General features: G+C 41.5%; 1 protein-coding gene across 1 annotated transcript; it reads left to right on the top strand.

Annotated features, from left to right (window-relative positions):
* Positions 1-3359: 3359 nt before the first annotated feature.
* On the top strand, positions 3360-11518 carry LOC124660580. The gene is made up of 7 exons (XM_047198403.1): positions 3360-3576; positions 4546-4626; positions 4726-5051; positions 6885-7291; positions 7367-8910; positions 9208-10909; positions 10991-11518. The coding sequence occupies exons 3-6, from the start codon at positions 4882-4884 to the stop codon at positions 10858-10860; spliced, it is 3774 nt and encodes a 1257-aa protein (XP_047054359.1). The 5' UTR covers positions 3360-3576; positions 4546-4626; positions 4726-4881; the 3' UTR covers positions 10861-10909; positions 10991-11518.
* The last annotated feature ends 169 nt before the right edge of the window (positions 11519-11687 follow it).

The following is an 11687-nucleotide window of genomic DNA, read 5'->3' as shown; positions in this document are numbered from 1 at the left end:
ATCTCGGCACCCTGCAGGCCACCTCCTCCGTGCCATCGTTGTAGAGCTCCGTAGAAAAATTTAATCCTACCTGTGTATTGCCCCTGTATCAGTGTCATGGCCCCACTTGTTATTCGATATACCGAAGCCCCACTCGTTCGCATTTTGGTCAGGGATACGACGGTGCTTACGGTCAAACAAAGATGAATGGTCTGACATGTCTTTGCGGGCTCTACGTGGCCCCACTAGTCAGCAGATAACAGTCAAAGTAGTTGACCCGTCGGACAACCGACTGTTCCAGCACTTGTGAGGGTTTCAGACAAGGGCTTGGGAAAACCCGAGGAAAAACTAAGCGGCTGGGGAAAACTGAGCACAACTAAGGACCCGAGGGCACGAAAATAGAAATCCCTTGAAGTTAAATCTTCTCTTTGATTTATTTTATGCCATCTCATGCGTCGTTCAAAAGCATGTCTAGTTCCTGGCACGACAATTAATAAATAAAAGAAGGGAGGAAGAAAATGAAGAAGGAGATAGAAAGAAAAGGAAGGCAAAAGAACAAAGAGAAAGGAAAGAAAGAGAAAATGTGCCATGAATGAGTAGACATGCTTACATCAGTGAGAGAGACTAAAAGTGAACGTGCAAGTTCAAAAATTCAAGGAAGTCACATGTTGTTCTAAAAAGGTTTGATGAACACCCATCATACTTACGTGATTGAAACTTATGAACCACACTATAATATTTTATCCAATATGCAAGTCTCCTGTGAAAAGATGTGGAAGTCTTTTGAACCATTTGATTCATATGTGTGAGGTAGAATCCAAGATTATTCATATGTTTGATGAAGTAACTACTTGATGTTTTGCTCTCGTTTATTTAATTTATTGACTAGCAACTCATGAACAAGTTGACCCTATTCACTCAAGTTGCTACCTTGCTCAAGGATGAGCAAGAGTCTAAGCTTGGGGATGTTGATGAGCGCAAAAATAAACATGTTTTATAGAACCTAAATGCATGAGTAGTGACAAGAGTTAATCTCGGTAATGTCCATTGTTATGAACTAGGGTTTTTAGGAAAAAGGGGGGGACACTGGTGTTTTTGTCGATTGGTCAGACAAACAAAGTATCCGACGTATATTAATGGTGGGCAAAGTCAACAGAACAACTAGGGTTACAAGGATTCTGCTATGAAACAAATATTGCGTGCTTTCCCTGGTGTCTCCTCATAGCCTTTATATAGTAGGCTAGGTCCTAGAGGATAACCAGGGCCGGTTACAATTTACAATGTCAGCTTCCCTTTACACACTATTACTTTGCCTATTTTATCTAGTTCTTGGGCTTCAGATGCTCCTGGGCTTCATATACTCCTTCCTGGATTCATTCCAGGGATAGTGATCATGAGGACCCAACAAGATATCCCCATGTCAAGTAGTGTTAGGATTTCGTATTTTACCGCGTTGGCGTGGACCTATTCTATTTGTTTCGGGTAATCTTACAAATAAAGAGGAGGATTTGCAACCAATGCAAAAGGAGACCAATTCTAGGTGAAACAATGATAATTTGAAGCAATAAGGACATTTCAACAATGAACCAAACCGAGCCAAGGCAAAATTAGCAAAGATATGATTCCAGAGGCTTTAACAACAAGTGGTAAAGTCAGGCCCGCCCATACCGCCTGGCCGTACCACCCGTCGTTAACACTGCCTCATCAAATATAATCCGTCTGTGTAGTCAGATCTGAAAATGAGACATGGAGCCAACAAAAAACCACGAAACCTGACCTATGGGAGGGATCCGGAGGGGGAACTCGCAAGAAGGGATCCATCATCACCGTTGTTGGGATCATTGGAGGCCAAGGAATCAATCTTCATCACCATCATCATTGGGATCTTGTTGTGATCCTTAACCTTGAGTTGGATTTGTACTTGTATCCATTCGATCTTCCATTTTTTTTCCATTCATAGATTCATGATGATGTTATTTGCCTCCACGTGTGAGTAGATCCATTTGTTCTTGGGAGATGGAGAAACCCTAGACAAATTATGAAATGAAATAAAGTCTGTTGATTGTCTATTAGTTATGAAGTGTGCCGGTTCTTATCAACGATGTTGTGTGTTGTCTACGTGACTTTAGTAAGAATAATCATTGCGTATGGTTGGTGGTACGTGGATGTACATGTGACAACAATCCGCCGCCTATGTCAATCATGTGTACACGAGAATAACAAGGACCAATACCTATGACCATGACCATGGGGAGACACTTAATTACCGGACCTAGCAAGACATGAGAACTGAAAAGGTAGTGGCCATGAGGGATGTGAAAAAGGTGCTTCCGAGAATCATCCATCCGAGGACCTTGCCACACACAGACATATATGAAAGACAAAACCAATATTCCTAATCTCAGGCTAGTGGTGGATCCGCAACTCCCCGTGAATATTTTACCCTTATTGAGTCTCATATACTTTACTACCATCTACTTAGTATCGTGTACTTTAGTCATTCATTTACTTTATTCACAAATTTTCAGAATAACCATTATTACTTTGATTTGGATTTAACGAACTTGCATGTGCCTCTAATTAAATGTAACAAGAGGCAATTAAACCTTTAATAATCAAGCTTCACCGTTGATTCGATACTGTTACTTTTGAAAACTAGTTGCACGCGATGTGTGACCTTGCAGATATCACTCCTCACCCCCTTCTCTATCTCTCTCCATTTTTGTGTTATTATTTTATTCAAATAGAAAATGCCATGTGGTTGTTACCCGTTGGTCGAATTTCGCACTCAACATTCTTTTTTTCTGTGATTTTTTGCACCGAAGTCAAGAATGCATGCAACCAAAAAACAAAAAAAAACATTAACACATGTCAAAAAATTAACAAAATGATACAAAAAATTGGTAGTTGTACTGATAAACATCTACAATAAAAACTAAAAATGGTGGAGGAACCAGGCCCGGGTCAGTTGGTTAGTGGCGCGTGGCCGCTTCACACCGAGCCCGCCGCCCGGGATCGATCCCTAGATTTCGTAGTATGTATATTATTTTCTATTAGTACAAGATATTACGTGGACACTACTCAATGATCGAGTGTTTGCGCACTATATTTCCTTTTTGTTTTATTTTTTTGTATATTTGTTGTGCATACTTAGATCCAACAAAGAGCAGCAAATGCAAATTTTACAAACAAAACATATCACGTTGATGTGGCACCAAGCGCACATGAGCCATGCCTCCTCCTTAGACAGTTGGACACACTGGTGTCCACAGTCAGATAGCACAGCCGATCACACCTTCCTCCCTTCCCCTTTTTCTCTCCTCCATCACCACCCCTCCGCTGCGTCCATCCTCTTTCTCTCCCTCCCTCCCTCCCCACCCTCTCCCTCTCTCCGTCCATCCCGCTGCCCCCACAAAACCCTAGAGCACCTACCTTTCCCCACCACCAGTTCTCAAATTCTGACCGGAGCCGCCAGCCGTCCTACCCTGGAAGCTCGCCCTCGCCCCGCCACGGCGCGATCTACTCCCCGGCGGTCCTGACGTCGCTCGCCGTGGACCGGACAGGCAGCGGCGCGAGGCGATTCCTCTTTCCTCCCAGGTAGGTCTGATCTACCCGATCCCGTCTCCCTTAATCCCTTCTCTTTTTTTGGTGGATCTGGTGAGGGCGGGGGCTCCGTCGTTTTCACGCCCAATCTCTCCCTTTTATTTCCTCCGGCCAAATCTTTCCGTTTCTTCCCTTCTTTCCTTGCTAGATTTACGCCGGTCCGGTGGGTAAAAAAAAATCCCCCATGGATTAAATCCGTCTTTGGACATACTCATATGTTCATTCTCGATTTAATGATTTCATGGTTGCAAAGGTTTCATCTTTTTGTGCTACTATGCCTAGTTTCGCTTGCGTGGTCCAGCAAGTTTTCCGAAGCGGATCTGCTCCTTCCCTCTCCCTCCCGTCCAAAGATCGGCGCTTTTTTTTCGCTAGGTTTCACGGCTATCATTTCATGGATCTCGGCGACGAGCCTTGCAGCCAGCAGGCCGAGAGCGGTGGGGAAGAGAGAGAAGGGCTCTACTGTTTGCCTTGCTTGCTTTTTTGTCTGTGTGGGGTCTTGTCAGTATATCCAGCTGTGCATGGGCCTCTCGGGACTCGAGCTCCAACTCTTGCTACCTTGTGGCCGCGCCCGCGCGCGTCTATATTTCATGTCCCCAAAAAAAGTAAAGCTTGGAGTTTTCAGTCTGTAGCGAGGTCGACTCGGAGGAGTGCACAGCTTTGCTTCCTTGGCCGCGTCTTCTTTGCAACAAACGCGCACCTATTTTTACCTAGGCCGTATATTTGGCAAGGAACGCTCGCGTACATCAGTAGTAGCTGCATGCGTGTTTGGTTGCGTATCCGCCGAGGGTCCATACGTTACTTGCTGTAGAGTTGCACTCATTAATTGTAATAGCTTTGCTTCGGCTGGCTTCGGTCTGTAGTGTTTACTGAAGTTGCTTCGTCGTCTTATATTCCATGAGCTGGCTGGATGTCTTTGCTTGCATGGGTGGACCTGACGTTGTGTTTATTCCTTCTTTCTTTCAGGTTTTCAACCTTGGTGCTATCTTTCTGTTGAGATGAGTATTCAGAGTTTGATCCAAGACACAACGTACTTCGGCGTTTGAGGTGCTTCTTCCTGTTCTCTACATATATTCCATGAGCTCACAGTGCCTTCCCTTCCATGCGTGTGGACCTGAGATTTGTGTTTTCCCTTCTTTGTTTCAGGCTGTCTACCTAGCTAGCTATCTGACGTGAGATGCACATAACAGACTTCTGCATGATTCAATATGCCTGCTCCGGTGTTTGAGGTGCTCCATTCTGTTGCAAGACCGTCGTTGGGTTGACCTGCAGGAAGGGTGTGCTGTGCTGTGCAAGTTGCAAATGGAAGTGGTTGCAGGAGAGGAGAGTGATGGAGGTGGTGGTACGGGTAGTAATCCTCCTGGAGGAGCCACTGCTGCACCAGCGGAACTACTGAAGCGTCTGGATGCAGTAGTTGCTGAAACTGGTGGCACATCAGCAGATGAGCAGCCATGCGAGCATTTCTCCATAAGGTAATCTTCTTGGTGTTCAGATGCTTGCACGTATTAACTGTCCTATCATGCCATATAGCACTGTTTGACACGTCAGCATACATACACTTTGCACACTCACCTCTTACATGGTTATCATCTATACATGGCTGTCTATTTATATGTAAGCAGATGAGTCCACTAATTCAATATTTAGTCATGTGCATTCCATTAATCTCGGTAATTAGCATTGTTTTTTTTTAAGTTATACTTTTGGTGTTTCATTTATCCTGTGTACTCTATTGTCCACTAAAGTCTTGTGTATGGATGCATTTAAGCACATGATCATCAGTGTTACACAAATGCATGTTTCTGTAAGTCTCTGTGTTGAATAATTACTGTGTTTTTTCTTCACATTTTTTTTTCTGTGGGTGCATGCATTATTCTGGAATTGATTTGTATCTGTGCATCTGACATTTTCATAGAACCAGCTGATGAGTGAAAATAAACCTAGAAAATTTGCATTTTCCATGAACTTTCTTCCCATCTTTCTTATGCCTTGGTCCAGTACTAAACTTGTTGTAAGATTTGCATCTAATGGGGTGGTTAGAAGCTCAAATATATTGCCTCTCCAAATTTGCATTTTGTTCGAAGGCTTCCCTTTCTAGTCATTTTAGTGCCAAGAGTTTCTGGAGTTCATATTTGAAATACATTCATCCTTTCAGGTTACTACATCTAATTAACATGTCCGTCATTAGTCAACTCCTTTTTGCTGATATATTAGCTTTGCCTCACTAATATGTTTGCCCCACTGTGCTGCCATGTGTTTTTTCAGAAACAAGGCAACCTTTTCTTGTTGATGAGAAAACCAGTTGCATTCTAGCTAGCTGGCTTTAAAGTTTTCCATCTCTCTTTCCTTCAATGGACATGTACACATGCATGTCTTATGGTGCTACCTCTTCTTTAATAGTACACCCATGGCCTAATTCTATGTGATATTATTCACTTTGGTCCCATTTTAATATTACCATTAGTACACTTAATTATTTTCATATGCATCAATAGTTCATTCGTATACCAATTATAGTCATCATATTTATGACTTCATGTGTGCTTATGTACACTATACAAATTAAATTACAGATATATCAGTGTACGTCTTTCACATATCCTCACATCAGAAAATGTTACTTTTTTCAATTGTGTTAGTTACGCATATCAGTAAATACCCCTTTGCCTGAACAATGTTTCTGGTACAAGCTCTGAATGAATATCTCTTCACTTGGTACAAATTAAATTAAAGATTTATCAGTGGACGTCTTTCACATATTCTCACATCAGAACATGTTACTTTTTTCAATTGTGTTAGTTACGCATGTCAGTAAATACCCCTTTGCCTGAACAACAATGTTTCTGGTACAAGCTATGAATGAATATCTCTACACTTGCTGTTGAAGTAGTTCTGCCTATATAAGTTCAGAGAGGAATTTTCTGAGATGGGGTTAACCTACATTCTCACTTCTTTTAGTATTCTCGCTGTACTCAAATTTCTGATAAGTTATCTCACATTTTAGTACTATAGTTATATCACATACATTTTGCTATTCTTCTTATTTTTGTATGAGCTACACACTTTTCCTCCAATTATTTTTCTGTGACATTGTGTAATGTTGTAGTGTACCTGTGATTTTCCGTAGATTTTATTTTAGGTACAGTTTTGTAATGTCAAAAAATAACATCCAATGCTAGTGGTGTATAGGTACACCCAGCTCAATTACAACTTTCTAATGAGCTTATCCTCTGTATTCATTGAAGCAAACAATGTGCTATTGCATATGATGTGCATCTTATTGGTGATTATTATTTTTATGCCAGAGGGTTTGTGGCTCTTCGGAAGATGGATGCAAAGTTTTGCTCTCTGTCTCAGATTTTTAGTGGTCAGCAACAGTTTGACGAACGCCATAACAGTTCATACCCTTTTTTGGTGTCAATGTTTCGACGATGGGATTGCTCAAAGTGCATGGGCAAGACCAAACTCTCAGATGATGTGACATCTAGAACTGTTTCTATGGGGAAGAATGTCTCAAGGGACGGTTGCTCCATTAGATTTGTTCGGAGTACTAAAGTGCCTATTAGTGTTGATTTCAAAAGCTTATTTCCTTGCACACAACAAATAGCTCAAGGGAAGAATGCTGATAGATCAACACTTTTGAAGACTACCCCAGAAAGCAATTCCAAATGCAACTCACCTTATGAGGCGAACACTGATCCACCCATGAAAGGTATGGTAGAGCTTGATAAATTTCTAAATAAGATTTCTGGTATAAACTTAGCTAACGTAGCTGTTGTATTCTCAGATTTACAGGGTTCTTCCAGTAATCAAGCTACACCCGCCAATCTGTCAGATAATGCTTCTGCTGGTATCATGACTTTGCTTGAAGATTCCCAGATTAGAGCAAATAGAGAAGGAAATGGCATCACAATCCCATCCAGTCCAAAACTTACTGAAGCAACTATGAAGCGCAATGCAGAAGACACTAAAAAAAACAAGGAGGTTCTGAATGTTGACCTCACTCCCAATGTTCCTAAACCAATAGATGGACAGAACGGTGATCAGGTCTGCAACAGTGGTCCATGTGAAGAAGCAGCTCCAAAAAGAATTGTTAGATCAACTTGTAAGAACAACAAAGGCAAACCTACTGCACAGGTTGGCAGTTCAGATGTGAAAATAGGTCGGAGAAAGCAAATAAAGCTTCGACTGCTATCAGAAATTATCAATACTGATCCAGCAGGGGGTTCTAGAACTGATATTGAAGTTAATGCTGGAAAAGTTGCTGATCCCTGTGAGGATGATAGGAGTACAGATGATGATGTTTCTGTTAGCCATCAGGCAGTGGGAGAAATCAGTTTGGCAAAAGAGAAAGAGGTTGTAGATGATGAATCTTCCCTGATGAACTGGATGAAGAGAATTCCTAAGAAATCAAGAACTGCGAAGAAAGATTTAGAACAAAAGGATTTCGATTCTTCTGCTTCAAAATCTACTGCAGATTTATTTGCCTCAAAGGATACGCATCATGATTTTCTATCCTCGGGTTGGAAATTGAGCAAGAAAAACGGCCTTCGTACTATCAGTACTCAGCAAGGTGATGAAAGTGTTCAGAATAATAATAATCTAGAGAGAAATACACAAAGCGCAGATGACATGAGCCAAATGGAAGCTGATAACTCCATTGATAGGTCCTTATTTAAGAAAAAAACCATTAGTTTGAGTAAGAGGAAAAGGCCATCAACTGCAAATGTCCAGCATGATGGTGTTCTTCCTGTTAGCCGACAGGCGGTTGGAGTAATCTCGTCAAAAACTGCTAAGAAGAAGAGAAAGTACAAAGGAGCTGATGTTGTAGATGATGAGGGATCTTCACTTATGAACTGGATGAAAAAGATTCCCAAGAGATTAAGAACTGAGAAAAGGGATATAGAACACAAGGATTTTGATTCTTCTGCTGCTAATTCAGAGTATACTGTGGATAAGGTTGCTGCTAAAGATGTCCACAACGGTTTTGTATCGTCAGTTCAGAAACTGTGCCAGGAAAAAATACTGTTTGCTACCAGTACTGGGGATGGGGAAGGTGATGAAAATAGTCAGAACAATAATCTGGAGAGAAGTGTGCATAACACAGATGGCCCAGATGGTATATGCCAAATGGAATCTGAGAAATGTATACAGAGGTCCTTGTCAAAGGTTAAAAAGGTGAGTTTGAGTAAGAGGAACATTCCTTCAACTGTCGATGCCCAACATGGCGATCTAAACACTGAAAACAATACTGGAAAGACATCTATACTCAGGACAGATGATCAATGCCAAATGGAATCCAGAAACCCTGTGCAGCAGCGCCTGGCAAAGGTGAGAACTAAGAACCCTCATTTTGTTCTATTTAAATTAGTAAAATCATTTTACCAGAAGGACATAAAAACCTCCTATAGAACTATGACAAGCAAGATGAATACATGCTTGATGTACCCCCCTCCACCTCTCGTTTGTGATTTCATGATCTTAGGTTAATATGAATTTTCCAATCTTCACTCCACATAATTTATTAATTATTTGCAATGGTGCAATATTTGTGTCAATGCAATGAAAATAGTGCTTCTCTGCTAAATATTTTAAAATATTAATGTTTTGCCTCATTTATCTTCTCAGGTTTCTCCAGTTAAGCGTGGTATCCGAAATGTGACCGCTCTTGAGCAGAAGATACCTAAGAAGAGAAAGAAACAAAAGCAACAACTGATGTATGAAAAACAGGCCATAATTGATGACATCCCAATGGACATTGTTGAACTGCTTCTGAGAAATCAGGATAAGAGACCGCTGATAACTGAGACTGATTCTTCTGATATTAGTCATGATAAATCCAAGATAGTGGAAGATGAAGATTGTACTGTAATAGCTGCCGAGGATGGTCCAGATTTTGCATCAAATGTGATTGACACTACTTCCCAGAAGAAGCCTTTGGCACCAGATAGTTACCAGAAAGCATCACGGGATAGTGTAGCACCTACAACACAGGTTACCAATATGCATGCTTTGAGATTACAGACTCCTGGTTATTTAAAGCCTACTCAGGAACCACAGAGCACGGGAGAATTAGTTACTATTGCTGCGACCTCGCCACTATTATCACAGCATAAGGATCAGTCTATTGCTGAAGCGCCAGCTGACTGCCGGAGCCATAAGGGAGAAAAGAAGTTGACGTGGGATTCTTTCGAGGCAGCTCCAAGGGATTCATCAACCTCAACATGTCGTGCTCAGTTCAGATCTAGCACTAATGCAGTTGATTTAACTTCGAATCATGTGGCCGGAGCTTCTAATAATTACCATCCCACTCACCAGCTAGTAATTTCGTCATCTGACCACTATACAGACAGAGCAGTTAACCCAGTCCAGGCAAGAAGTTTTCCAAGTGCAATGCCAACCATGGAAGATGGTAACTTGTATGATCTAAGAAATGCTGGACAATCAGGTTTTTATCCAAGGGAAACCATGCCTGCGACTCATCTCCTGAGACTGACCGATCCACAAATGTTAGCCAGCTTTCCAAACTATGAAGGGTCTAGCAGGAACCAGATGGAATTTCAACTTCGGAATTCATACTATGCACATAATCAGTACATGGGATCAGCTGGCACATCGTACGGAGCACAAAATCAGTACATGAGATCAGCTAGCACATCGTATGGAAGTAACCTGAATGGGAGTAATGTAAATGGCATAGGATCAGCTAGCACATCGTATGGAGCACACAATCAGTACTTAAGATCAGCTAGCCAGTCATATGGGAGTCACCTAAATGGCATAGGATCAGCTAGCGCATCGTATGGAAGTAACCTATATGGAAAGGTTCCATTGACATTGGAAGATTTATCCCGGCCTGGGTTCCAGGAAAATTTGCACAAACCGTTACGCCCACTTCCTAGGGTTGGTGTGCTCAGCTCCTTGTTGCAGAAGGAAATTGCAAATTTGCCGGAGAGCTGTGGGACACAGTATGGTTACAGAATAGGGGCGTCAAAAGGGATGACATCATCGTTTGATATACATAGAAGGGAAAATGTTGAGGCCTTGAACGCAGGAATGTATTCAGCAACATGGAATGTGCTGCAGTTGGGTTCTGCTAGTTCCAGTCCAGGATTTTCTTCAGTGAGGAATGGTACAGCTAAATCTTTGACAAGAGATCAAGGGAGAATGACCAGTCCCTTGGATAGGCTCGTAAGACAGGATATCTGTGTAACCAACAGAAACCCAACTGATTTTACTACAATTAGTGATGACAATGAGTTTTTAAGGGAGGATATATGAAGCAGACAGCCGGTGTGCATACATTCCAAGACATTTACAATGTTACAAGGTAAAGCACACTATTTTCTTGTAAAAAGATCACCTTGATGGAAATGATCGACTACTTACTAGTAATTGATGTTGCGTGCAGGCTCCTTGTAAGATATGGAAGCTCCCTTTTCTGGATGGAAAGATTACAGTTACCATGGGCTCTCAAATTGCAGCCCCCAGCTTATGTATGTAATGTAATAGGCGAAGAAGAATTACCCTCCCGAGGTCGTGTGTAAGCCGGTGAACTATCCTGACCTCGCGCTTGTTTTGTACAAGAGAGAATGTGTCGGCTTTTGTTCGTAGTGTGGCTTGCATGTTGTGTGATTAGCACAAGTTTTTTTTTTTTACCAAATGTTGCGACAGATTCAATGGATGGTTGGTTAGTGGTAATGTCAGCAGGTTAGTTCTAGCTGCCAGATGTTGTAAACCACCAAGTTATGGTTCACCAGTGGTAGTATTGGCATAAAATTAGTAATAGCTGCCAGATGTTGTAAACTACCAAACTGCTGGTGTTTCACTTTTACAGATGGTGCAGTACTGAGGAAAATTATCCTTTTATGCATGTCTTGATCATGTAATGTTCATGTTCCTTCTCATGTTAGTAAATAGCCTAAAGAATCTTTGAGTATTTCGATGGAAATTTATAATAGAAGCTGCTGTCTAGGTATCATATCAAGAAACCTTAGCCACGACCAAACACAGTTGCTTCAATGATTTCTTTTCATTTCATATAGTTTTACATATTACCTTAGGAACACAAGTAGGCGCCACAGTGCACAAGAGTTGTATAGTTCTAG

Source organism: Lolium rigidum, chromosome 6 (assembly GCF_022539505.1).
Source record: "Lolium rigidum isolate FL_2022 chromosome 6, APGP_CSIRO_Lrig_0.1, whole genome shotgun sequence".
In the NCBI taxonomy this organism is placed as follows: Eukaryota; Viridiplantae; Streptophyta; class Magnoliopsida; order Poales; family Poaceae; genus Lolium; species Lolium rigidum.
The sequence above is the reverse complement of the archived record's forward strand: the minus strand, read 5'-3'. Positions and strand labels throughout refer to the sequence as shown.

Excerpts from the sequence above, each read along its gene's own strand:
- LOC124660580 (XM_047198403.1), top strand. The coding sequence starts at position 4,882 with ATGGAAGTGGTTGCAGGAGAGGAGAGTGATGGAGGTGGTGGTACGGGT. Across the intron at positions 7,292-7,366 it reads CACTGATCCACCCATGAAAG|ATTTACAGGGTTCTTCCAGT; the intron begins GTATGGTAGAGC and ends TTGTATTCTCAG. Across the intron at positions 8,911-9,207 it reads TGCAGCAGCGCCTGGCAAAG|GTTTCTCCAGTTAAGCGTGG; the intron begins GTGAGAACTAAG and ends TTATCTTCTCAG.